At 31.9% G+C, this 26,374-nt stretch overlaps 1 protein-coding gene across 1 annotated transcript in view; it reads left to right on the forward strand.

The window, feature by feature from the left end:
• Positions 1–26,374, forward strand: part of LOTGIDRAFT_173469 (hypothetical protein) — a gene marked incomplete at both ends in the record, with an annotated part of 40,475 nt that overhangs the window by 1,003 nt on the left and 13,098 nt on the right. The window contains 18 exons of the mRNA XM_009051203.1: positions 1,590–1,712; positions 2,106–2,330; positions 2,684–2,803; positions 3,160–3,343; positions 3,968–4,213; positions 4,436–4,574; positions 4,833–5,051; positions 5,374–5,546; positions 5,903–6,127; positions 6,475–6,752; positions 7,525–7,584; positions 8,004–8,117; positions 9,492–9,602; positions 9,940–9,999; positions 10,630–10,854; positions 19,688–19,827; positions 20,265–20,394; positions 22,486–22,609. Of these exons, the coding sequence (XP_009049451.1) occupies positions 1,590–1,712; positions 2,106–2,330; positions 2,684–2,803; positions 3,160–3,343; positions 3,968–4,213; positions 4,436–4,574; positions 4,833–5,051; positions 5,374–5,546; positions 5,903–6,127; positions 6,475–6,752; positions 7,525–7,584; positions 8,004–8,117; positions 9,492–9,602; positions 9,940–9,999; positions 10,630–10,854; positions 19,688–19,827; positions 20,265–20,394; positions 22,486–22,609 (2,896 nt within the window). The remainder of the gene's footprint in view (positions 1–1,589; positions 1,713–2,105; positions 2,331–2,683; positions 2,804–3,159; positions 3,344–3,967; positions 4,214–4,435; positions 4,575–4,832; positions 5,052–5,373; positions 5,547–5,902; positions 6,128–6,474; positions 6,753–7,524; positions 7,585–8,003; positions 8,118–9,491; positions 9,603–9,939; positions 10,000–10,629; positions 10,855–19,687; positions 19,828–20,264; positions 20,395–22,485; positions 22,610–26,374) is intronic.

Raw genomic sequence — 26,374 nt, forward strand, 5'->3', positions numbered from 1 at the left:
TTAGAAGGGAATGTACAGCGGATGTAACAGGAGGAAACTGTATATGCTAGCGTGAAAATGTTGGGATCAAATTATGCAAATAAGTCAAACTGGGTTTGGGGATATATAAAGCAAGATGAAAAATGCAAAAAAATATATATTTAGGTGATAAATAACGCTAACAATGATGTGAAAAATTATAACAAGTAAAACAAAAACTTACGCAATTGACACGAACCGGTTTTCGAAATATTATCCTTTTTCAAGTGTCGAGGAATGGTTATGAAATGAGATTTAATTTGCGATTTATATAGTAGTCAGTTAATACAGGTTTTTGATTTTCTAAAAATTATTGAGTGAATCATGTCATATCTTTGATCAGTTGAGGATTAGGATTATTTTTGATTTCTTAATTAGTTGAGTCATATCTTTGATCAATTGAGGATTATAGAAATATTGGATTAGATTTTGATTATATCTGAGTAATAATTCAGGAGGATTAGATTATCTCAGAGTACAATTTACATAAATGAAAAACATAAATAATCAGAAATCAAGAATACAAAAATATAAAATAAATAAACATGAGAAATATTTGATAAAATAAGCGGGATTAGTGAATTGTAAATTGATTAGAAGTAACTTTGAATTTTGATTATACCCGAGTAGTAATTTAAATGGATGGATTATCTCGGAGTATAATTTACATGAAAGAAAAACATAAATAATGGCAATTAAATTTACTTTGTTAGATTAAAAGATTAATGCAAAATTTTTTGAAGAAAGTTTGTTATATGCACGAGAAACAAATGTCAAAATCCTAACATATACAATATATACAAAAAAAATAAAATATATATAAGATGAAATAAAATATACCAAAGTTATTGTCGTTGATTTTGTAAAAACCCTACAAATTTGGCATGTAGTCATGATACAGGGTGCAGTTTTTATCTGATCTCGATTTAACTTGGTATGCTTGTATATATGGACAAGATCTCAGTCAAGTTGAAATTGGTAACAATCTGGGGAACGGTTTTGGGGTTATTGCCCTTGAATTAATTCAATGCGTCTAATTTGGCTTGTAGGCCTGATAGAGACTACATTTTTTATACGATCTTGATGAAACTTGGTATGAGATCTCTGTAAAGCTTGAAATTAGTAAAAATAGGATGATTGGTTTTAAATATTAAACCACTACAGACTTTGTTATGATTTTTGACAGCTGATAGTGGGCGTATGTTACCTTGCCTAGCAAGCTATCTTTGACAAAGAAAAATACCCTTTCAATCAGCTTGTCCATGGCCAAACCTCTTAGCAAGCAATTATCTTTCCTGGATTATCTGTACCAATTTACCGCTGGGTCGACTGGAATTATGAGAAATAATTGTTTATTGAAGGTCACCTGACTTTCACACGCTGACCTGATTAGAACATATGACCACCATTTGTTTGATGTAACTTTTCAGAAGATGTCATGTAAAGATTCCAAGGTTTTGATAAACTGTGCTACAGCCAGTCCTCATTGTATTACAGTGCTTGTTCCTTTCTTTCTTCCATCCTGCGCTACTTTATACTGCTATGTTTAAATGTTATGTTATGTAGGGTAGAGAAAGGTTCTCACATGATGTTTGCATTTGAATTTGGTGATGGTGGAACAGAGACTAAATATGTGGAATTTATTTCTGATCCCATGATGCAACTGATTACAGCAAAACACAGATACCAAAATGGTGAGTTTTTGTTTATTGTGAATATAATATAGTTTTGAAGAGGAAGCCTGATTTTTTAGAAATTTGAGAAAGTTAGATGCTTGAAATGATGAAAACTATAGACCAAAATAAAGAAAATATGTCTTCCTTATTTACTTCATAACCAGAAATATATTGTAGTTATGCCAAAAATATAATTAAAATTTTATTTCACATGTTTCACGCTGGTCTAAACCCAGCTCACGTTCCCTGTTGGTGTGTGAACAATCCATCACTTGATGAATTCGGCTTTGTATCAATACAGCAATGGTTCCACTTATCTCAGCTGATAAAATTTCCAAGTCAGGAAGAAAAGAAGGATGTAAAACTCCATTTCATTTTATTTTATTAACATTATATTATAATGCTTTTCAGAGGGAGTCTATCAAGTCAAACTGATAGTCCAGAATCCTTTGGGTAACCTGACAGTGTCACTAGACAAACCATTCTATGTCCAGGTACCTCCTGATGGAATAGAATTGTTTGGAAGCTTGTGTATTCTACCTAGACAAGACCTGCACTTGACTCTTGAGGTTGCCATGGGAACCAATATTACCATAAATTGGAAAATGGGAGACGAAACAGAATTTATAGACCATGGTGAGGTCAAAGTTAATTTATTTGTATGAGATCTGAACATTTTGATAGTGATCTGTAGTGACTCAGTGAGGTAGAAGGATGCTCTTTAGCTTGAAGTTTTAGGGTTCAATTACAGCATTTCAATTTTAACCTGGTTTCCCCATGTCAGACCAGAAAAAGCATCTTGTTCAGTTAGGACGGGACAAGAAACTGTGTAGGTTTATTAATACAATTAGGATATAATATTCTATTCTATATCATACCTTACTTACACAATTATTCTGATCATTATAGAAGTTTATACTGTTATAAAACTAAACAAATTACATACTGTTTCCACAAAAATGATCATGATCTGATTGGCTGAATTGTAGGTAAATCAGTGACACACCAATACCAAACTACTGGCACCAAATTTCTAGAAGTAATAGTTTATAACAGAGTAGACAGAGTTCATTTACCAAGGGAGATAACTGTTGTTGATGAAATACATGGTAAATAGATTTCTTTCATACTTTATAATTGTGAATATAATACTCACCAGTAAATCTGGGGTAAAATCTAACAATACTTTGAACACTTATATTGTGAGATTTACAGGACTTTGTTGTATGGTTCGCCATCTTTCAACCAATGACAATCAATTAGAAAATGGTTGACTATCAATATTGTCTGGAGAACATCTAATGAAAATTCCATATATTTTTTTTTGTCACAGTCTGTATTGTGCGTAAACAGTTGGACTCCTTTTTGAGGTAACAAAAAATGCTCAATCTGACTGTTCTACAGCTCCTCCTCAGAGTCTCCATCGACAGATAACAGAATTTTTATATGTAATTTGCTTTTTTAGGAGCCACATTAAAAATACCAAGTGTAGTTATTATAGCTGGACAAAGATACACCTATAATGTGACGGCAAGACCTAACATAGATGGTATTGTACAATATTATGAGTGGGATTCTAATAGTACTCTACCTAGAGGCTCTGAAATTACTAAAGACTCTTTCAATACATTTGCTCTACCATCTGGAAAGTAAGACTGTTTTAAATATAACTTGCTATTGCTAAGAGTTTTATGAATTCAATATCACAAAAGTCGCTAATGATATTTAAAGACTATTGTTATAGTTATGTCATAAAATAATAGATTGACTGGCATTACAAGATGCATATTTTGGAGAAATATTTGGAATGTTCAGCTAACAATATCAAGATGTTGTAATGCACAACACCAAACTAGGAGAAACTCCTTATTGTTACAATTAGTTGACTCCCTTTTTAAGTGTTACATTTGAGTGTTACATTTGAGTGTTACATTTGAGGTTACATTTGAGGTTACATTTGAGTGTTACATTTGAGCTTACATTTGAGTGTTACATTTGAGTGTTACATTTGAGTGTTACATTTGAGTGTTACATTTGAGGTTACATTTGATGTTACATTTGAGGTTGCATTTGAGTGTTGCATTTGAGTGTTACATTTGAGTGTTACATTTGAGGTTACATTTGAGTGTTACATTTGAGTGTTGATAAAATTTCAGAACACTGAACTGAAGATAGTTTCAAAAAGGGACAAATTCTCACATAGCCACAATCTGTGCTGTTCACAGTTCTAGTTTTTTTGGGAACATTATTATTTCTCTCTTTATTTATTTTAGACATATGCTAACTGTGACAGCAACCAATTGTCTAAGTAAAGCTATATCTAAACCAGTTAATGTGCATTCTGTAGCTCAACTAGTAGACCTGTCAATCATGGCTGTCAAAAATAAACTTGTTGGAAAACCAGTCGAGTTTCAAGCCAAATTTTGGGATGGTGATTATTTGAATTTCACCTGGGATTTTGGTGATGGCCACCATAAATTTGTTGTTGGACAAGTTAATGTGAACCACACATATAAACAGTAAGTTGTTGCTTTGATCTTTATTATATGATCCTACATGAAAAAGTGGACAGATCAGCAAAACAGACAGTACAATCAGACAATAGTATTGTGTTGTCTGTCCTCAATAGTCTAAACAGTTGCAATAGATAGGATGAAAAACTCAATTTCATTTTATTTTTCCAAACAGGAGCAGAAAAGTAGGAATAAAAAAACTCCATTTCAGTTATTTTTCATTTTAAGTATTGGTGAGTACACAGTCCGACTAACAGCAGCCAACCCCATCAGTTCTATGGCAACTCACTATCAAGTATTTATATTGGATCAAATTTGTAATCCACCAGATGTCAGTATAGTCAAACCCAGCAGACGTCTTAACAAGGTAAAATGGCCTCAAGTTTATGTTCAATCTCAATACATGCAACCAACTCAATCAGGCTTAGCTGAATCAGAAAGTGTGATAATTTATCTATCCCTTTAATCTATCCTCCAAATTTCCAAGAGGCACTGATGTAAATGGTGAATAAAGAACCTAGTGATACTATACTAAGAATAATTTTCGCTCAAAAATCAAAAAAACTTTTTGTAATCTTTTGAGTCTATCTGTGATTGGTACTAATTGGATGTCTTTCTATTTCAGCTAACATTTAGAAAATGTGAAGTTCTGTATATTGAAGCCCAGGTTCAAGTGAAAGAATGTGAATTGTCTAGTGTGGTTCAATATTCGTGGACGATCCTAGATATTAGAACTAATCATCCAGTCTTTCCTAAATATCCTGATGATCCAGTATTTAGAAGTTCCTCATTGATTTTACCCTCTCATACTTTACATTATGGAAACTATACTGTCAAGCTGAAGGTTTGTAATGTTTTCTTTGAGAATATAAAACCACATTTAGACCAGGAACCTTATTCTCAAAACTTAACTAAGATAAAGTCAAGATTTTTTAAAGACTGATTGGATTTAAAAAGGTCAATTATAATTGATTATTGAATGACCAATCAGATTTTTAGAACACTATAAAATCATAAGTTAAGTATTGGCAAGACTATATTCATTGAACTTCAACTGACATTTCATTGAGTCTGTCCCTGAGGAAGGGAGCCTTTGTGCTCTTGAAACATGTTGGACTTTAGGACTACTTAGTTTTTTACTAATGATTGAATTTTATAAATGACAGGTTAGAATGAAGGGAACTATAGTTTACTCAATGAGCAAGATCCAATTAGAAGTCATACCTTCACCATTAAAAGTTACCATTGATGGTGGGAAATATCGTAGATTTAATCATAAAGATATTCTAATTCTTAATGGTAGTCTGAGTCAAGATCTAGATCAACACTCTAATTTAAGGTGAAAACTCAAAACTTCTTACTGCTACCCCCTCATTGTAATCACCACTTCTATCCACAATTTCTTGTGAGTGTGATAGAAAAAAAGAAACAATAAACTTAGAATCCTTTCCATCTTTGTTTAACATCTGGATTACTCGTACTCTCTGGACTGGAATAATAAGATTGATTATTCAAAGTCACCTGACCACACAGAGACCGAGATTGGAACCCACAATGACCATTTGTTAAATGTAACCAAGCAAATGATGTCATTCCAACGCTCTATCCAACCGTGCTACAGTCTGTCTTCGGAAGTTATTTCTATTCAGTTGACACCGATCAAATTTCCATTCAAATATCATATCTATGTTTCAGTTATAAATGGAGTTGTGTGGTACTAAGTTCCAATAAATGGTGTTTTGAAAATTCAACATGGCCACCAAACATTCAAAAAGACGTAGCAGTGGTTACCATGCCGATTCAACTTTTAAGAAAAGATAAAAGTGATTTTTTGTTCAATCTGACTGTATCAACGTCATCTGGTCGAAATGCTTCAACTGAACAAGTCATCAAAGTACTCAAAATTGATCAAGTTTTGAGGTAAGATATTTTTGCCTCCATATTTAAATGGACCAATTGTAGATTGTTGAAAGGTTTTCTAGTCTAGTATGTAAAAGTAGGATGGTAAACTCCATTCATTTCATTTCATTTCTAGTATGAGTAACCAAATTAGCCAGTACATTTATAGCTACCATTTGGACCATTCATATATCTCTTTTGACTTTGGGTCTTGCAGTTCCAATAAAACTAAGAACTTTAAGACTACTACAAAAGCTGCTAATAGTTTCTAAGGTATTTTGCCCTGATGATGTGATGAAACACTTAGCTTTAGAGGAATTGCAAGAATCACAGACTGAAAATCTGAAAAAAATTCCATACAATTTCAGCTTGAAAATTAGTTGCAAGCAATGTATTGGTGAACTGGTTAATCCTAGCAACCAAGTATCTTTTGAAACATCTTGTACAGGATGTGTACCAACTGAAACACGATATAAGTGGGAGGTGAAGCTAGTTGTGGGTAAACAGCAACCCCAATCAGCTGTTCATGATTTTGGTCAATGTGTTCAGCCTGATGGATCATCGTATGATTTGAAGTTTTTGTCTCAGAAGCTAGGGACTACTAAAGAACCCCCCGAAACAACCAGTCAAAGAGTTAGTGAGAAAGGTAAAGTAATTCCCAAGTCTTTGTTGAGTTAGTAATGATTTGTAAGCTGTCATAAATTTTTATGTTGTACTGTAAATGATTGATATATTTGTGTTGTAAAAATAAGATTGACAGGGATCCAGTCAACCAGCTGTTCCTTGACTAACATTTACATTGATGTGTCCAGGATTGTTTGTATCCATGTGCAGTTAGTCAATTTGAGGAAACATAATTATTAGTTATGTTCTGAACTCTAAATGATTTTTGTAGGTCAATGCAGTTATTATTATTAGTTATGTTCTGAACTCTAAATGATTTCTGTAGGTCAATGCAGTTATTGTTATTAGTTATGTTCTGAACTCTAAATGATTTCTGTAGGTCAATACAGTTATTGTTATTAGTTATGTTCTGAACTCTAAATGATTTCTGTAGGTCAATGCAGTTATTGTTATTAGTTATGTTCTGAACTCTAAATGATAAATGTAGGTCAATGCAGTTATTGTTATTAGTTATGTTCTGAACTCTAAATGATAAATGTAGGTCAATGCAGTTATTGTTATTAGTTATGTTCTGAACTCTAAATGATTTCTGTAGGTCAATGCAGTTATTGTTATTAGTTATGTTCTGAACTCTAAATGATTTCTGTAGGTCAATGTAGTTATTATTATTAGTTATGTTCTGAACTCTAAATGATTTCTGTAGGTCAATGCAGTCATTATTATTAGTTATGTTTTGAACTCTAAATGATTGTTATTTTTAAGGTCAAATGATTTCAATTGTTTTTTTTTTTCAGTAACAACAAGTTTACCAATATTTGGTCCTTGGATGATGAATGAAGGTCAAAGTGGCAGAGGTAAAATTGACAAAGCTATAACAACCACTGTACACTAAATTATATAACTAAGTTTGTTACAGTTGACCTGAATAGATTATAGGTTCATCAAATCTTAGATTAACATAGACACTTTCTACAAGCTGTTTATTTACCAAACTTCTTGCCATTGACCTTCCCTTGATTACTTGTACCTATTTACAGCTGCATAGATCTGAATAATGAGGAAAGATAACAGATTCAAGGTCATCAGAATGATGACAATGATTAGAACCAATGACAACCATTTGTTCAACTTAATCTATCAAATGATGCATGTAAAGATTCCAACACTCTAACTGACAGTGCTACAGTCCTTCTTTTGGTTAATTCCAAATGAGCAATCTCTCCTAGGCAAAATACAGTTTTATAAGTTACTGACTGAACTTTTATTTTGTTAGGAAGTTATGGTCGAGGTGGAATGGTGGAAAGTCGAATGACTGAAGGTCAAAGATCACCACCTTTACCAGAAACATTCCGTGGTAGCAAGCTGAACGAAGGTTTACCATTCCCTGGTAATTATTTTCAATTTTTCTACCTTTTATTAATCCTTTGAACGCTGATAGTGAATAGAATAAATGTCATAAATCTAAGTTATATAACTTAAAGCGGATGATATTATGTGGGGTTAGTTAGAAGGCTAACAGTAACTTCACTGACCTTTAAGTACATTTCACTTAATTAGACCTTATTCGTGCCCTGTTTTTGAGACACTGAAAGCAAGGTTGATAATGCAAGTTATGTCATCCATTGATAAGATAGCAACATCATATGAATGAATATCCAATTTGACGTCACAGAACATCCGATCAACAGTGAGAAAATGTGTCTTTCTCAGACATGTGTGATGGTAAACTTCATCTAAAAGTATCATTAAATAGTTTAAGCAATTCAGATTTTTTAGTATAATTAGTTTTGAGTTAGTAGGATTGAAGGAGGCGTTATGAGCCTGGTTCTGGATTCAATATGGCCGACGCATGAATAAGGTCTATTATAGCTATAGTGTTGAAAGGGTTATAGAAATAAAACTATTATTATATAATAATAATTAAATCACGATTCTGTTTACACGCAATTTGATTGGATAACAGCACTTCACATGCATTCGGTTTATATCTAAGTAATATCATCGAGTTTAATTGATGTGGCCACTACATGGTGTCGATGTCGTTCCTTCGAACATCAACGTAGCTGAAAGCGGCACGTCACTTAATGATAATTGTATTTTCAAAATTCCCTCCAATGTGCTCACTCTAAATTTCCTTGAATGTGCACACTCCAAATTCCATCAATATCACAAATTCTGGACTAATTTCGAACTCGTCTTTCAATAATTAATCTTTCAACTTGGCCGCTCTACTTTCTGGCAGTAGACAGTGTAGACTATTAGTGTGACCTACTTATTGCTGATTGGCTGTTCTCTAGGGCATCTCTATTATTAATTATGTATTTTTGCGCCAATTTACTGCCTTAAATTGTTGCTATTTTAGATAAATATTTAAACACGTATTCGAGTTGATTTGATTATAAGGAATGACCTGAACATTGTTTCAGTTTATCGATGCATTATATATAAACTGCTACTGGAAAAATGTTGACTATGACTATCATGACTCTTAAAAGATGACCAGGAGATGCTTATAATTTTCAAGCTCTTGACCTACCCAATTCTTCAGAGGTGATCTACCAATGCAAAATAAGACTTTCTCTATTGTAAAACTTCTTAAAAACTAGTCAACTGAAAATGGGTAGGGATTGGCTAGTCCTCAAGTTACACAGGATTGTAAAAGATATTTTATGGTTATAGGGAACATTGATTTGTACCATTCTAAGTTTCTGTAATTCTAGTTAAACTAAGAGTGTATTTGATTGTTATGTTTATTTTGTAGTGAGATCCCAATTAAGAAATTTACCCCGCCATCATGATGCCAACGATATTTTGACCATACCTAGAGAGGGTTCTCCTGGTGAAAGTGGTAGTTCACAGGGCAGAAATATCGGTAAGTAACTTCATTATTATATTATAAATAAGGTGCATTGAGTAAGAGATGCTTGTTCTGAAGATCTGTGAATCTTGGAAATATTACCTTCTGTTTTTCCCCAACTAGTTTCCTTGTGTCAGTGATGCTGTCATAAATACATGTCAAGTTGTTCTGATGGGACAATAAACCTACCTCAGTGTGCTTCAGTCTTTTTTTATTCAGGATAACAGGGAGCTTACAATAAAGAATTGTCACAATTTGCCTTAATTAAATTTTTGATCATATACCCTTAACATTTAAATATTCTTACAGATGGAAATCAGAATTGATATTATCAATATTATGTATATTTAAGGGACTGGTACAAACGTTCACAACCCGATAGAACAACCTGGTTTAGGACGACAGTTTGAAGGTCAGTGTCATTAAAATTACGTTTTGACACAATTTCTGTAAAGGGTTTTATTGGTTATTGATCTTTCCGGTTTTGTTTTTTTATATGCCCATTTTAATGCATGTTTGTCCCTGTTGGACTTTGTTTTTTCTATAGCAGATTATTTTTTTGACCACAACGAACTTTGTGTGGTATCTATTGTTTTTAAAATTGTGTGTTGATATATATTTATGTTGCCCTGCCAGTCTGTCTGCAACCTTGTGAACACAACTGTTGTCAGATTTTCATCAAATCTTATGTGTAGCTTTATATTCACAACTTGTTGAATGAGTTTGAATATGAACACTGTTCTGTAAATGTTTTGAAGTTACACCCCTAGATATATATATATATAAAAGGACTTGGTAACAACTGTGGGTAAGAGATTGTATCTGGCTTGGCAACGGCATGGTTTATTTGGAGAGAATTTGTTTTCAGCAAAGGATTTATTTGTTTTTGATATATTTAAATTAATTTGTGGTCAATTTCTCAGTTTACATAAAATTCTAACTGAAATACTCAGGACCTATGTGTAAATGTGTTTGCAAAAGCTTAACAAATGGTCAAACCCTAAGTTTTAAAAATGTTGAATATTTGTAATGTAAATTATAGATAAACCAGGCCATAGAACATCTAACTCTGAAAATACAGACCGTGTTTTGGGACGGCCGACACCAAGAAATGAAACGAAACATGTGTTTAGCCAGGACTCAACTACAGTCAGACTTCTACCTACTCAAACAAAAACTGGCCTAAATAAACAGTCATTGGTCATTAAAGCTGATGTATTAATGCAGGGTCGTACCTACGTTGTCAAGGTTACAGCACATAGTCGAGGTAAGACAGGTCATTTATTCTCATTGGTTGAAATTCATTTAAAGGGATTGTAAAGAGCTTATTGAAAACTTTTTATGAATATTGGAATTTATCTGCACCAATCTGTGAGATGTCTTTACAACTAAACTTATTTATGATGTAAATATAACAGAGGCCAATAATACTTCAACTATTCAGATATAGGTCAGTAAGAATAAATGTTGAAATAAACACTGTTTTATCATGTGACAAACTTTACATGACCAGTTTCGCCTTTTATTTACATTAATCTACAGTTTTTTGATAAAAACTAAAAAACAAATTAAATGTAAAAGCATTAATTCAGTGGTGCCTGTTAATCAATTGTACTGCCCCACCCCTAATAATATATGCCTATATATTAATGAGATCTTAGTCAAGTTCGAAGTTGACGATCTTTCGATGAACATTTTTTTAGTTATTGCCCTTGACTTAGGAAAAATGCGTCAAAATTTGCTTGTGAACACAATGGAGACTACAGTTTTCAACTGATTTTAATGAAATTTGGTTTGATCATTTATATTGATGAGATCTTGAATTACTAAACATAAAATAACTGACAGTAAATATAGATATCATTTAATTCAATCTAATAAAAATTTCTTCAATATGAGAAAATTCGTACTTTAGTCACTAAAGACTGTTTTATCATTTCTGACAGCTGCCAGTGGGCGTATGTTACCTCGCCAAGCTATTTTGATATTTACTGATATCAGTAAATGTTATTGTTATGGTGCCCAGAACCAAAACCAGTTTAAACTTTTTATTTAAAAATTAGCATACTTTTTTAAGCCAATCAAAACAAATACCTCCTTATGATTCTCTGTGAATGCAAACAAAAAGAAAGCAGCGTGTCATTATATATTTTGTTTAGGCCTAATATGGACGGTACAGAATTGAGTAAGATTTTCTGTGAAGGATTGAAGCTGAGAGAAAAGATACAATCAAAACTTTCACATTAAAATAAAAGAATGTGTTCTTGATGTTGAATTTTGTTTACATGATCTCATTTCCATTCTACTGATTGGTCAGATTCAATTAGCACCAATCTCATTTTCACGCTCATAAAAGGAAGTTTAATACAAGTTAATAAGACCATGTCAAAACCTGTATTCGATATGATGACTTTTTATCATCCCTTTTATAACAAGATAAGGTTGATACATTGAAATTAATACATAAAATATTCTAGAAATCTTTAATTTATTATATTTTTTAATAATGGAATTTAGCACATAGCTCCTTTAACAGTTACTATAAATAGATATAGGTCAGTGTTGTCTGACAATCATAACAACTAATTAGAGATTGTAAACTCAACACATACAGAAACATGGAAAACGGATATGAATGTCTGGCTATTGAAATATGAACTTCAATTCAATCGTTTCAATAGTTTTAAAACCTGTCACATACTGATTACAAAATCCATATCATTTAGGTCTTACACATAGACATTTTCTCAAGTCAGCAATTTTCACTCATATACTCACAATTTATTCAAGAAAAATCACATTTTGTAGTTCAATTTTTTGTTGACTAAAAACAGTGAAGTTTGGATAGTGTCAGGTTTGTTTTTATTAGCATATTCATGCCATCAAAATATTTGATCTTATGGTGACATCCATAGAACCTACCTTATAACTAATTGTATCAAAATATAACATTATTTTAGTTAAAGGGACAGATGCGCCATTTATTGCTTCTATTTACATCTTTCCCACTTTCCTTCAGATATCTGTGGTTAGTTTAATTATAAAAATGCTTAACATTATTTGACATCACTAATGCAAAAGTTGTAAATAACATGGAAGCACCAGTGACAGATCATAAAATGATTTTATTAGAATTGCAAGACCTGCGGACATTTTAATGGTACAAATCACTGCTATTAATGTCTCAGATATACATGAAAATCTTAATCCCTTTAAAACACAACTATAATTATATTTAATTGAAACCAAGAAAAGAAAGAAAAAAATAACCATTCTTTACAAGGATAAAAAGTTAGATTCTACAAGCTGGTCCTTGACAAAACTTCTTGGCATTGATGTCTCCCATTTTTTAGCTGGGTTGACTGGAATAGTGAGGAAAGATGACTTATTCAAGAGACCATACGCTCCAAAAGTGGGTAGAACCTTGTGTAGTCTTTACTCTCACCCATGCAGTAATTGTATTATGTCACATTATTGTGATGTCTTACCAATTAGCATTTTGAAGAAATCTTTCCAAAGTGACTATTAATAGATTATCCTATTATTATATTTTGAAGAAGGGATTGTTTTACTTTTTCCACATGTACAGACTTAGTCACAATTCAGAAATAGAAATGTTAGTGATTAGCAATATTATCACTGATTTTGGTGTTATCAATTCAATATACAGGCCTAGGATTGAACAAATACTTCATTAAGAAAATGGAATAATAGATTTACTTTTATTGCCCAATCAGATAGCTGTTTTTCTTGAAACCAGGATTTTATCTCTATAAGTTTTCAGAATAAATCTTCTGAATATTAACATATTTAGTCGAGTATATGATAAAAAAATCTATATGTGAATATAAGTATTTAAATATCTCAGTATTGATCCTGAATAAAACAAGTGTTTTTAATAAGACAAGTGTAAAGTCAACAGTATCATATGGTATTATTGAACAACATTATTCTATCTTGCTTATATACTGAATAATTGTGATAATAGAGCCCCCTTTCTTTGTCTTCGAAAAATTGAAAATTCGTTTACACGTTTACTTTTTTTGTTTTCTATTGTATGAATAATCCAGCACTAGACACATTACCTCATCTCTCAAGAGGTTTATAATCTTACCTTGGACACATTACCTCATCTCTCTAGAGATTTACAGTCACCTTACCTCATCTCTCCAGAGGTTTGCAATCCTACCCTGGACACATTACCTCATCGACCTAGAGGTTTACAATCCTACCCTGGACACATTTTCTCAACTACCTAGAGGTTTACAATCCTACCCTGGACACATTACCTCATCTACCTATAGGTTTACAACCTTACCCTGGACACATTACCTCATCTACCTAGAGGTTTACAACCTTACCCTGGACACATTACCTCATCTACCTAGAGGTTTACAATCCTACCCTGGACACATTACCTCATCTACCTATAGGTTTACAACCTTACCCTGGACACATTACCTCATCTACCTAGAGGTTTACAACCTTACCCTGGACACATTACCTCATCTACCTAGAGGTTTACAATCTTACCTTGGACACCTTACCTCATCTACTTTGAGGTTTACAATCCTACCTTGGACACCTTACCTCATCTCTCTAGAGGTTTACAATCCTACCCTGGACACATTACCTCATCTACCTAGAGGTTTACAATCCTACCCTGGACACATTACCTCATCTCTCTAGAGGTTTACAATCTTACCTTTGACACCTTACCTCATTTCTCTAGAGGTTTACAATCCTACCCTGGACACATTACCTCATCTCTCTAGAGGTTTACAATCTTATCTTTGACACCTTACCTCATTTCTCTAGAGGTTTACAATCCTACCCTGGACACATAACCTCATCTACCTAGAGGTTTACAATCCTACCCTGGACACATTACCTCATCTAGCTAGAGGTTTACAATCCTACCCAGGACACATTACCTCATCTCTCGAGAGGTTTACAATCCTACCCTGGACACATTACCTCATCTACCTAGAGGTTTACAATCCTACCCTGGACACATTACCTCATCTCTCGAGAGGTTTACAATCCTACCCAGGACACATTACCTCATCTCTCGAGAGGTTTACAATCCTACCCTGGACACATTACTTCATCTCTCTAGAGAGATGTTTTTTCTTTTTAAGGAATCACTGTGATACTTTAAATCATTTAGGTGTGAGTTCAAGCCAAACCCCTTTTACACTGAAAATACCATTAAAGATCTGATACATATGATGAAATTTGATTCTTTTCATTATTTGCGCAAATAGCTATTAGGAAGTTTGTTCTGTGCCCTCAAACAATGAGATATTATTCAGTATATTGCAGTGAAACTATTGTTTGACACGTTTTGATGTTTACCACAGACTTTTATCTGTTCCACACCTTTTTATGCTATATTTAGAGGAAGAATCATTGTTATATGAATTTATGTACCTTTAGGTAGACAGAAAAAAATCCAAATGGATAGAAATGAAATTAGTATTCTAAACTTTAAATAGTTAGTAAAATAATGGAATAAGATGTGATGGAGATCTATTTTGGGTGTTTCTGAAGAAGGCAGTAAGCCAAAACTTCCGATAACAGGACAATAATATAGTTTTAATTAAATTGTTTTTTATGTCCTACTTTTCTGAACCTGTTAAGAATTGGTGGACAATGCCAAGCAGTGTGCAATGAGGGAAATTATCTGTAGCACAGTCTGTTGCAAATGGGACATCTGTTTACTGTCTTATTCAAACAACATGATGCTTTTTCCAGGTTTGCCCCTCCGACCTGCATCACGGACACGGTGTCACTGGGTTAAAAAATAAGAAGATATAAAACATTTTTTTTGGCTTTTACAGCAAAGCTTGAAATTTTGAATATAATTATACATTCCAATTGTCTGTAAATATAAACAAAACATTGGCGTGGATGTGGCATAACTGATATTTTGCTACTCTGTCATACTGGACATTGCTATCCCACAATTCATCATAGATATCAAGAAATGGGTCCTACATGACATGCTTTGATTGGTTGAAAATGACATGATTAGAATGCAACTGCAGAGGAAAGCCTGTTGGATTCAAATGGAGACAGAAAATATGGGAAGAAAAGGGAAAGATAAAATTGTAATTGACTTGAAGATTGGGGATGAAGTAACTTATTTAGATCATATTTAGTATGTGTTTCTTAATAAACAGTAATAAATTGATCTGTGTATTTCGTGGGTTTTAGATGTAATTTTTGATATCTATTCATTTTCATGAATATCAATATTAAATATGAGGTAAATCATGTATAATATTGATTCTAATATAACATATCTGAAGCTTGATATTATCTGTCAGGAGTGGGGTGGGGGTCGTATATGGGCATCTTTATAGTCTTGTGTAATTTTCTTGACAATCTCAGTTTTAGTTGTTTTATGCTGTCTGGCTATATTACGGATAACCTCAGAAAAAATTAGGAAATAGTACACATTGAAAAGGGGACTTTAGAGTCTCTAGGGGATAATTTTAACTATTACATAAACAGTTAATATTATATTGAGACTATTGGTTTACCAATTATAATTTTATTACCTTATTTTCATTAACTCCTGTGTGAGTAGAATATTTTGTATGAAAAAGAGAAAGAAATGTCTAAATTAAACATAGATAAAAAATGTCTATTTGATGAACGAGTGTAACTGATGATTTGGTTAAAGCAGTAAAATGACTGATTCATTATAGTTAATACTTTGATGGACTATTATTTAACTTAGAATTACTTGGGACTTAGTTTCATTTGCCACTTTCATCTCAACTGTGCAATAACTCTTCAACTGATGGAGATTGAATTAGTGATGTGGAGATCAAAGAATAAAATGAAATCTGATTGGGCTAATGAACACAGGCAATTGTATTTAGTGTACAATGAGGTAAATTCCAATACCAATTTCCAACTGTACAGAGATCTTTAACTTAATGGGGTAGTATGCACAATTATTATTGTTAAAAACATTGAAAATTATGTTATTTACTTCTATGCCTTAAAAACAGAGCTTACTAATTGTTAATAAAACAGTTTGATGTAGTTTTGGTGTGTGGTCTTATAATTGCTTGATATTTTTTAGTTAAAACCAATAGCTATGTTGAAATTTTTATGTAATTCTTTTAACTAGTATTGGCATTCTAAAATTAATGACAAGATACTCTTAGTTAAAACTTCAGATAAATTAAATGATGTATTTCTCTAGAATTGGGGGATAGTTGTCATAAATTTGAGCAAAAAATTGTTTGACCTACAAAAAGATCGAATTGCCCATTAAGACTAATAAATTTGTTTGTCAAAGTGAATGATGTTGTCCTGTAAGATTCAATATACTGAAAGGCAAAAGGTCATGTTGTTTCTTTCTTTGACAGTTGTAATGTACTGGTTGAAATTACAGTTAGTGTGATCATTGATCAGAGACACTTGAGGACTAAATCTATACTTCTAATTGAGAACAGGATATTTGTGGACACTACAAAATCTTACATAATAAAAGGAAAGAGTAATTTAGTCTTAATGTTCCATAATCTCTGTTTACACCTAACAAGCACTTGAAATCTTCACAAGATAATAAATGTAAACATTAAGTAAGTGGGTTTCTCAGTCAACAGTGTAACAGTGGATACTATTCATCATTAACACATACAATCATATTTATTTACTAAAGAGTCAAGAAAAGTTGATTTAAACCTATTGTTCCATATTCTTAAGACTTATTATTTTTAAACAGTTTTCTTTTAAACTGGAATTGTTCAAATAGATGCTGTCAGTGTCTCCCATACTAACAAAATGTTTAGAAAACCTCTTTACAATCCATTTAAGCTAAATGTGAGCTACAGAAAGAGTGAAATTTTTGCTTCATTCAAACGTCCAGACTGAAAATTGAAATAGAATTTTAAAGATATAATTTTTGGTCTGATATATTGATGAATTGAAAATAAAATTAAAGATTAAAAGTTTTTCTTCCAAAGGCGAAAAGACGAATCAATAAATCTTCAGAATTCAGTTTATGATGAATGTTATGAAATAAAATGAAAAGTGTTTAATTTTCAAATAGACAGAAGTATTTTCTTTTATACTGGCCAATGATTTATGTTTTGGTTATCAAGTAAATATTCAATTACTTCCCATTGAATCAAACAAATTAATGGCTAAAAATTATCTGACAAAATACATGTTTTTATCAAAAAATTAATAGATATGAACTAATTTGATAAATGATTGCAAATCAAAATGATTTTATAAATTTTCTATAGAGAAGTCAAGAAATTATGAAAAAGCGAGAGAGGTTGTTTGAAGATATTTTTAGATTCATTTCAGTAATGAAATTTCTTCAGTAATGAATTCAGAATCATGTTTGAGAATCAGATACTTTGATGAGAACAATGAAGATTCCAATACTTTCATGTTACCATATTTGACTATGGACAATAGCATCTTTGGCCTCTGTTGACAGAAATGATTCCAAGCAAATGGAATATCAATTTCATCGTTGGAAAAAATATTAGTAATAATAGAATTATATTTGTTCACAAGTAAGCTTTATCAGATTAAAAAGGGTGGAATTCAAGAGTGAACATGCTCAGCTAGCACGAAAGAAGGGTAGAAAACATGCCGTTATGAACGACAAAGACCTTGCTCAGTATGTGAAGTGTGTTTTTCTATTTGTTTGAGAAAGCCATTAAGTTGATTAGGTACTCTGGGATATTACTTTGAAATTGATCTAGCTTACATCTGGGAGTTAGAGATGCTGTATCCGTCTGCTTGTCTATACAACCAGCATCAAACATCAGAGAAATATCTCTATTTTGTCATCTTAAACTACGAATACCAACACAACCTTCAAGTATTTCTGGGATGCCTAAATGCCTAAATTTGTTATTACTTACCTTTCTATGTACAGCGTCTATTTGCACCATTCAAATTTTCAGACAGACATGGATTTCTGTCAAAACCTTCATTATTGCGATGACAAAAGATGTCTAAAGTGTTTACTAATTCAGTATATTTTGCCATGAAATGATTGTAAATTTGTATGTGGTTCAAGGAAACTGACAGCATCCATTTCTACCATTCCAATTTTTAGTCAGGTGTCAGTGGTTCTTGCAAATTCCTCTCTTGCCAGTGTCCGGTTTAAAAGTAACTTGTTACTTTCAATCACCCTAATCACTAATACTACTACAAAGAAAAATTAAAAAACCTCTTAACAATAATATCCAGGAACCACAAACAGCTGATGGAAAATTAGAATGATATAAATTCAGACCCAGATTCATATAAAGAAAAGCTAGAAAAGCTCTTCACAATCACTTTAATGTTCAGGCGGCATCCAACTTTCATGTAGCATGTAGTGGGACCATTACACTCATTGCTTTCAATCGACATTGGCTTGAACATGGAAAGATTAGACCCATTGAATAGCTCTCGAGGGACTCATGTCCAACCAAAAGGAAATTAAAACTCAAAACAAGACTTGAGCTATAGAGTTTTCTATTGAAGTACATTCAGAATAAAATAAATTATTGAATGTTTGTTAAAATAAATTACAAGTTTAATCGTTTTCTTTAATAACCTTTGAACAAGACAGAAAGAATTTTGACATTTTGTTAAACCTTGGACTTGAAAAATCTGTTATTTACATTGACCTATCTGTTTTAAAATATGGTTATTCAGGTATTTAAGATTTGTATGAAAGGGTAGGGTTGGAAAGTGCTAAATTAATCCACCAAATTAAAGGGAAACATGTTTCTTATGTTATGTGAAACTTGATAGGAGAACAATATGGACCAAAGATTAAGACTTACATTCAAATTTGTTTTATGCTGCTGGCACATAAACCATCTCCAGTTGGTCATTTTTCACTATGTTGTTTATCACGTGATGTTCATGCAATTGAAGTGAAAATGAATTTGATTGAAAGATGACACTTGCGAATCAGCTACCCAAATTTTCAACAAATATCTATGATGTTAAAAATCCTGTTGGCAACGAGATAATTCGTTTCAGTGATAAACTGTTTGTGTTTCTGTAGCATTAGCTTGATGCATCCTGTTCATTTGATTATCTTTTCTATTTTGTTTCAGATAATATAACTGGTGTTGCTATGATGTACTTCATAGTTAATAAAAGTCCACAGAAGGGTTTGTGCGAGGTGTCATCTAGGTATGATGGGGTTGAGTTAGAAACAAATTTTAAAGTATTCTGCCGTGAATGGAAAGATGAGGTAAAACACTACTTTGTTTGATCACTAGAAGAAAATCTATATAAACATATCCATATCACAAAAAAAGAAAAAAGTCAAAAAAACAGGTATAAAAGGGACACTGATTGCAATGATTCGCACCATTCTAATTTTCAATCAGACATCTGACTGTTTATGACATCATCTTGCAGAAGTTTATCATAATATCCAAAGACATTTGGAATAGTCATATCATAAAATGCTTAGTTTTCATGGAATTGTAAGACCCATAGATGTCTGACTAAAAATCAGAATGGTGCAAATCAATGCTATCAGTGTTCCTGATACACATAAATAGTTTGAAAACATCTTTACAATTACTTTAATATCAGCATTCCTCTTTATTCAAGTCCACCCAGCTGTAAAAGGTATTGAATAAGTCTGTGTGAAATCTCTTTGATTGTTTTCATGTTTTTCAGCACATGCCTCTCAAGTTTGAAGTTAGTTATAATCTATATAAAGAGGATATGAAAAAGTTGTTGTACAGAGGATTGAGCCATGAAATAAACTTTAAACTACCAGCTGGCAATACCACAGATCAAAATAGAGGTAGGATTGGTTAGTGTATTCATTCATTCGTTCATCCAATTGATCAGTTCATTCATTCATTCATTCATCTAATTAATCATTCATTCATGTGCTACAAGTTAAAGGGCCAAAGTTAGTTTGAAATTGAAATAGAGTAGGTAAATGCTGCTGTCCTGGCAATATTTCTCTCATTGCACACTGTATGACGTTTACTATGGAAAAGTAGGATGGAGAAATCAATTCATTCATTCATCTTAAGTATTCATTCATTCTTCATGGAAGAACTCTTATCTTATATTATTTTGTTATTTTTCATTTTGTTCTTGAAATTCAATAACTGACCAATTTAAATGGTGTTGACTCAATAAATTAGACATGTGCCTGTTAACCTGAGGGTCCAGGGTTTAATCTCAGTATAGAGCTAGATATTACCTTTGGATATTTCAACCCAGTCTCCCTTCTAATTGGAGAGGCAGACATTAATAAAGTCTAGTCGTGTCTACCTTTAAGTTAGAGTTATTTACCATTAGAAGATAGCAATTTTGTGTCCTAATTAATTAGAAGTAAATAAAGTGATTGTTGACAATGGAGGTGGGAAGTCAATAACTAGTGAGCTTGTCAGTCTCTTCATATACCAATTACTATACTCTATACATCTTATAATTATACTTTAATTACACTCAAATTTGGTATGTATGATTGTAATCTATTTTTGTCTTTTGATTTAGGTTTTAACACAGGTTAGATAAATACAGTCTTGAAAATTGCAAAAATGACATATGTTTTGATGTTGTACAGGTTTCTATTTTTAAAATCCAGAAGATTTCAAAATTATTCATACACCGGGGTAGAATTTAGAACAATTATTTCATTATATCACCCAGTTTTTTTGCTCCAGTAGTAGAAATCTTGTCAATGAAAATTAAAATCAATTGTATAGAATTAATTTCAAATAAAAGAATGTAATTAAATGAACAATCATTGAGTTGAGTTAAAAGTACTTGTTTCCCCATTGTCTGGTCCGACTAGAATACAATAGAAATAGATGGAGCCACTGAGCTATGTTTTTAGTATTTAAGGGACAGTCTGATATTTTAGTAGGTCAAGTAAGTTAGATGCTCTAATTGAACTAAAAAAAATTGTAGAGAAATATAAGAAATATGTATACATTGGGTAAGGTGCCAAATTGAATGATCTGCCAGAGGCAGTCATGATCAATACCAACAGTCCAACATAGTAAAACTATAACAGTTTCTAAAAAGTTCATTATAAAAGATAAATTTTATTGCCCCTTTAAGTTCAACATGCAAGTTCCAAGTTAACAATTTCAATAGGCCAGTTAAATTAAAATATAGGTGATGTAGAGATTTCAAGATGTTAGCAATGAATGAATATTAGGTTGATGTCAGAGTAAAGCCAGAAATAGGCTGTGTATATCGGGTGAACCAGAAAAAACACTTCTAATTTCAGGATCTTTCATTATGCAGTTTTATGTTTGAAAAGTGTTTATGGACAGTTTATTCTGAAAATTGTTGAACTTCTTAACTATTGACAATGATTACTCTTTACATTGAGGTTTTTAAACTGCTAGTATTACAATGTAATTCGTGGAAAAATGTCTCTATTATAATTAGATCCAAATATTGGTTTTAGTTTGAATACTTTTATCTTGAAATGAAGAGTGTTAGCGTTTTTTTTGCACCACCTGATATAGTAGAGTATGACATTGATTCACAGTGTAACTGTAAATATAGACTATATTTGATTAGCTCTAATTTGACTCAAAATTTCAGAAGAGGTCAAAGTATTTAAAGATTAGCTTAGATATATAATGAATAATCTTGAAATAAATAGTGTTGGCGTTTTTTCTGGTCCACCCTATATATATATACAAGACAGTATCACGTCGATTCACAATATAAAGCTGCTATAATACTATGTATGGCTGCAATCAATACCATGAAGGAATAGTGGATGAAAAGTAAACATTGTCGGTCGGCCAGTGTGTTTTTTCAGTCGGGCTATGGACCTACGAGTAACTCCACTTCGAGTAATGATTTTTCTCCCCTCAAACAAATATTGACTCAAGCAATTTTCGTTCTGAATTTTCAGTGTATCTCTTCATTGGTATATTGGACGGTATAGAAGCCAGGACTTCAGTCTGTCCCATACCAATACAAGTCAGACCTAGAGATATAACCTACAACTATACTAGCTTTGATGAATTACTATATAGGTGAGTACTGCTTGTTATATTTTTAACTTGTATGTTAGTCTGAAACTTCAGTCTAAATTTTGTTTACTTTCAAATATATTCACTATAAGAACATGACAATAGAGAAAAAAAGACTTGAAGCTTATCTTCATATTTTTTTTACCCTGTTTTGAGTCTTTATGAGTTTTGAATGATGAATTAACAATGATGGAAATATAGTTTATATCTGTGTACAATTCAGTTATTCTATTTAAAGGGACAGAACGCAAAATTTTTATTATCAAAACGAAAACATATTTTTCCTGAAATATATCTATATTTAGCTATTAACTTCCTCAAACTAAATTTATTTTAAAAGTGTTAATTAAAAATGGAATGTACTAATTGTTGATTAAGCAACTTATAGCAGGTGTTGGGCCACATAAGACTTGAAACCTTTAGAATATGTAAGAGAAATATTTCTCTACAATTAGGAGTTTATTTTGCTTAAAGTAGTTTTTTTAACACCTACCAAAAAGCATAACGAAATTAAAAGATATGCGTAAACTGGTTAAAGTTTTTTGCAATGTCTCCCATCAATAGCCATAACAATGAAAAATGGGCAAACTTTATATACAATAAGCACCTTTAATATAGAAGACACAAGAGGAAAGAGTTGATTATTTGTATAGTATGTTATTATATTACTCAAAATTGCTCATGTAAACTTATATACCATTTAAAGATTTGGTTAACGTTTGAACTGGAATATTTTGAAACTTGTGCAAATGAAGCCAAACTCTGGTTTTGATTATATATAGTCATTAAGGCATGATTGAAAATTTAGGGAACCATGGTTGCTCAGTGAGTTAGATTTCGTTAAAGGGAGGGTTTGATTCTCCCAAATATACAGGCCTAGGATTGAACAAATAATTCATTAAGAAAATAGAATTATCAGTCTGAAACTGCTAGGTATTTCCTTCTGTTCTGTTCTGATATTAGATAAAATTATATCTCGCCCAAACGCGAATCAGATTTCAAATTTTTCAACCCGATTTGATGCAGATCGATGAGGCTAGTCTTGTAAATTGTAAAATAGTAGACCTATTCTACTTCCGTGGCAAAAGTACCCTCATTGCACACTTTATGATAGTTGATACTGCCTTTCTTAATTACCCCAATCTGCTTCAGTAATGTAAACTCCATTTATTTCATTTTGTTTGAAGTAAACTCTGCTTTCTCTTTATTTAGAATATTCATGTAGGATTAGCCAAATTTTTAGTTGGAATTGAATATTAATTAGATGTTAACTTGATAACCTTGAATATATTGATGGAGGTGAACAAAAGGAAATGAAGCCATGATTTAGTCATGACAAGCTTAGAGACTTGAGTAAGGATATTAATAGAATAAAAAACGCAATGATGTAATAAATCAGTTAATCTATTTGTGATAGAGTTAGAAAGAATGGTAGTAGATCAGTTAGATTGATCATCCACTGGAAATACTAGTCTTATTATCAATGTCTTCTTTATTGCTAGACAAACTAGACAAATTATTTTGATAACACACACTTAAAGGAACATTATCAACTTCTATAGAAGTTCTGTTTAAGATAGTTATTTAAAAAGCATAGTCTATACCCTACGTATGTTAAGTCTGGATTCTTATGTTGGACTTATTTCAAACTTCATTCAATGATTTTTTGAATGGCATTAAGCAATTGTGATTGTTGTTCCATAAAGCTGTGTCTATATACCTTCATTTAATCAACAATTTATTGTGTTGAGTGTTGAAATGATATTATTTGCTTGGTTATGTTGAGCAGAAGGTGGTTATGGGATTTAATCTCGGTCTGCATGTGAAATTCTGGTGATCTTCAATAAGTCATCTTTCTCCATTATTTCAGTAGGGTAAACCAGGAAAGATCAAAGGCAAGAGGTTTGGTCTATGTAAACTTAAATTGTAAATGTTGTACCCCAGAAATAAGGCTGTCCCTGCTTGGTATCAATATTGATGTGTAAAAATGCAAATTGTATATTTTAACTCGAAAGTCCAATTAAATGCTGCACGAATGCAGCTAGTATTTAACACTTTGAATTACATACTTTACATTAGATAGCCTTGCATTAAAGAATTTGTATTAGTGAACATATACCTCATGTGGAATGATGATGTATTCATTTGCGGAAATATATAATAAGTGCGCGCAATAAATTTGTCTTTACTTCAGTGACTGACCAATTTTTGTTGACAATTGATACTCATTTTTTTACTTCTTCCCCTGATGAAAGCAAAACTTGTCATATTGTTAACTATCATGCAAAAAAATTCAAAAGAAGTGTTAGACTAAAGATTGAATATTTCATACTGTAATATCTCTGCTAAATATTTGTGTATAAAATCAAAGCTGCCAGTGGGGGTATATTACCATGCCTAGCAAGCTTTCTTGCAATGGATAAGTTTCATTTTGTGTAAAATCCCAACTTCAGGAATTGTTACAGAATAGTTCATCATCATTGTATGTTATATCAAGTCTTATTTGCTGCTCTTATGATGCCACAGCCACTGATTTTGGGGGTGGACATGGTGTTGGCTTTCAACCCCTATCTGATCTTCCCGCAAACCATATCTGAAGTATTTTTGGAGAGAAATAGATTTGTCTGAGATATTATGGCTGGGCATAATCATTGATGGAAGATTATAGCGATATTATTACTGTGAGTAGCCTTAAGACAAAATGATTGAAATTAATTGATTCTCAATAATAATGTGGTTGGAGATTAAGTTATGGTTAAAGTGTTTGATGCTGTATATTGTTATGTTATGGTTAAAGTGTTTGATGCTGTATATTGTTATGTTAATGTTTAAAGTGTTTGATGCTGTATATTGTTATGTTAATGTTTAAAGTGTTTGAGGCTGTATATTGTTATGTTAATGTTTTAAAGTATTTGATGCTGTATATTGTTATGTTAATGTTTAAAGTGTTTGATGCTGTATATTGTTATGTTATGGTTAAAGTGTTTGATGCTGTATATGGTTATGTTAATGTTTTAAAGTGTTTGATGCTGTATATTGTTATGTTATGGTTAAAGTGTTTGATGCTGTATATGGTTATGTTAATGTTTTAAAGTGTTTGATGCAGTATATTGTTATGTTATGGTTAAAGTGTTTGATGTAGTTTATTGTTATGTTATGGTTAAAGTGTTTGAGGCTGTATATTGTTATGTTATGGTTAAAGTGTTTGATGCTGTATATTGTTATGTTAATGTTTTAAAGTGTTTGAGGCTGTATATTGTTATGTTATGGTTAAAGTATTTGATGCTGTATATTGTTATGTTAATGTTTTAAAGTGTTTGAGGCTGTATATTGTTATGTTATTGGTTAAAGTATTTGATGCTGTATATTGTTATGTTATTGGTTAAAGTATTTGATGCTGTATATTGTTATGTTATGGTTAAAGTGTTTGAGGCAGTATATTGTTATGTTATGGTTAAAGTGTTTGATGCTGTATATTGTTATGTTATTGGTTAAAGTATTTGATGCAGTATATTGTTATGTTATGGTTAAAGTGTTCGAGGCTGTATATTGTTATGTTATGGTTAAAGTGTTTGATGCTGTATATTGTTATGTTAATGTTTAAAGTGTTTGAAGCTGTATATTGTTATGTTATTGGTTAAAGTATGTTGATGCAGTATATTGTTATGTTATTGGTTAAAGTATTTGACTGTTGCTATAAGTATATAATTATTGTGAATTTATTTTATAGCTCATTCAGTTTGAACTATGAAATGACGTAATTTGCTG

Source organism: Lottia gigantea (genome assembly GCF_000327385.1).
Source record: "Lottia gigantea unplaced genomic scaffold LOTGIsca_160, whole genome shotgun sequence".
Classification (NCBI taxonomy): domain Eukaryota; kingdom Metazoa; phylum Mollusca; class Gastropoda; family Lottiidae; genus Lottia; species Lottia gigantea.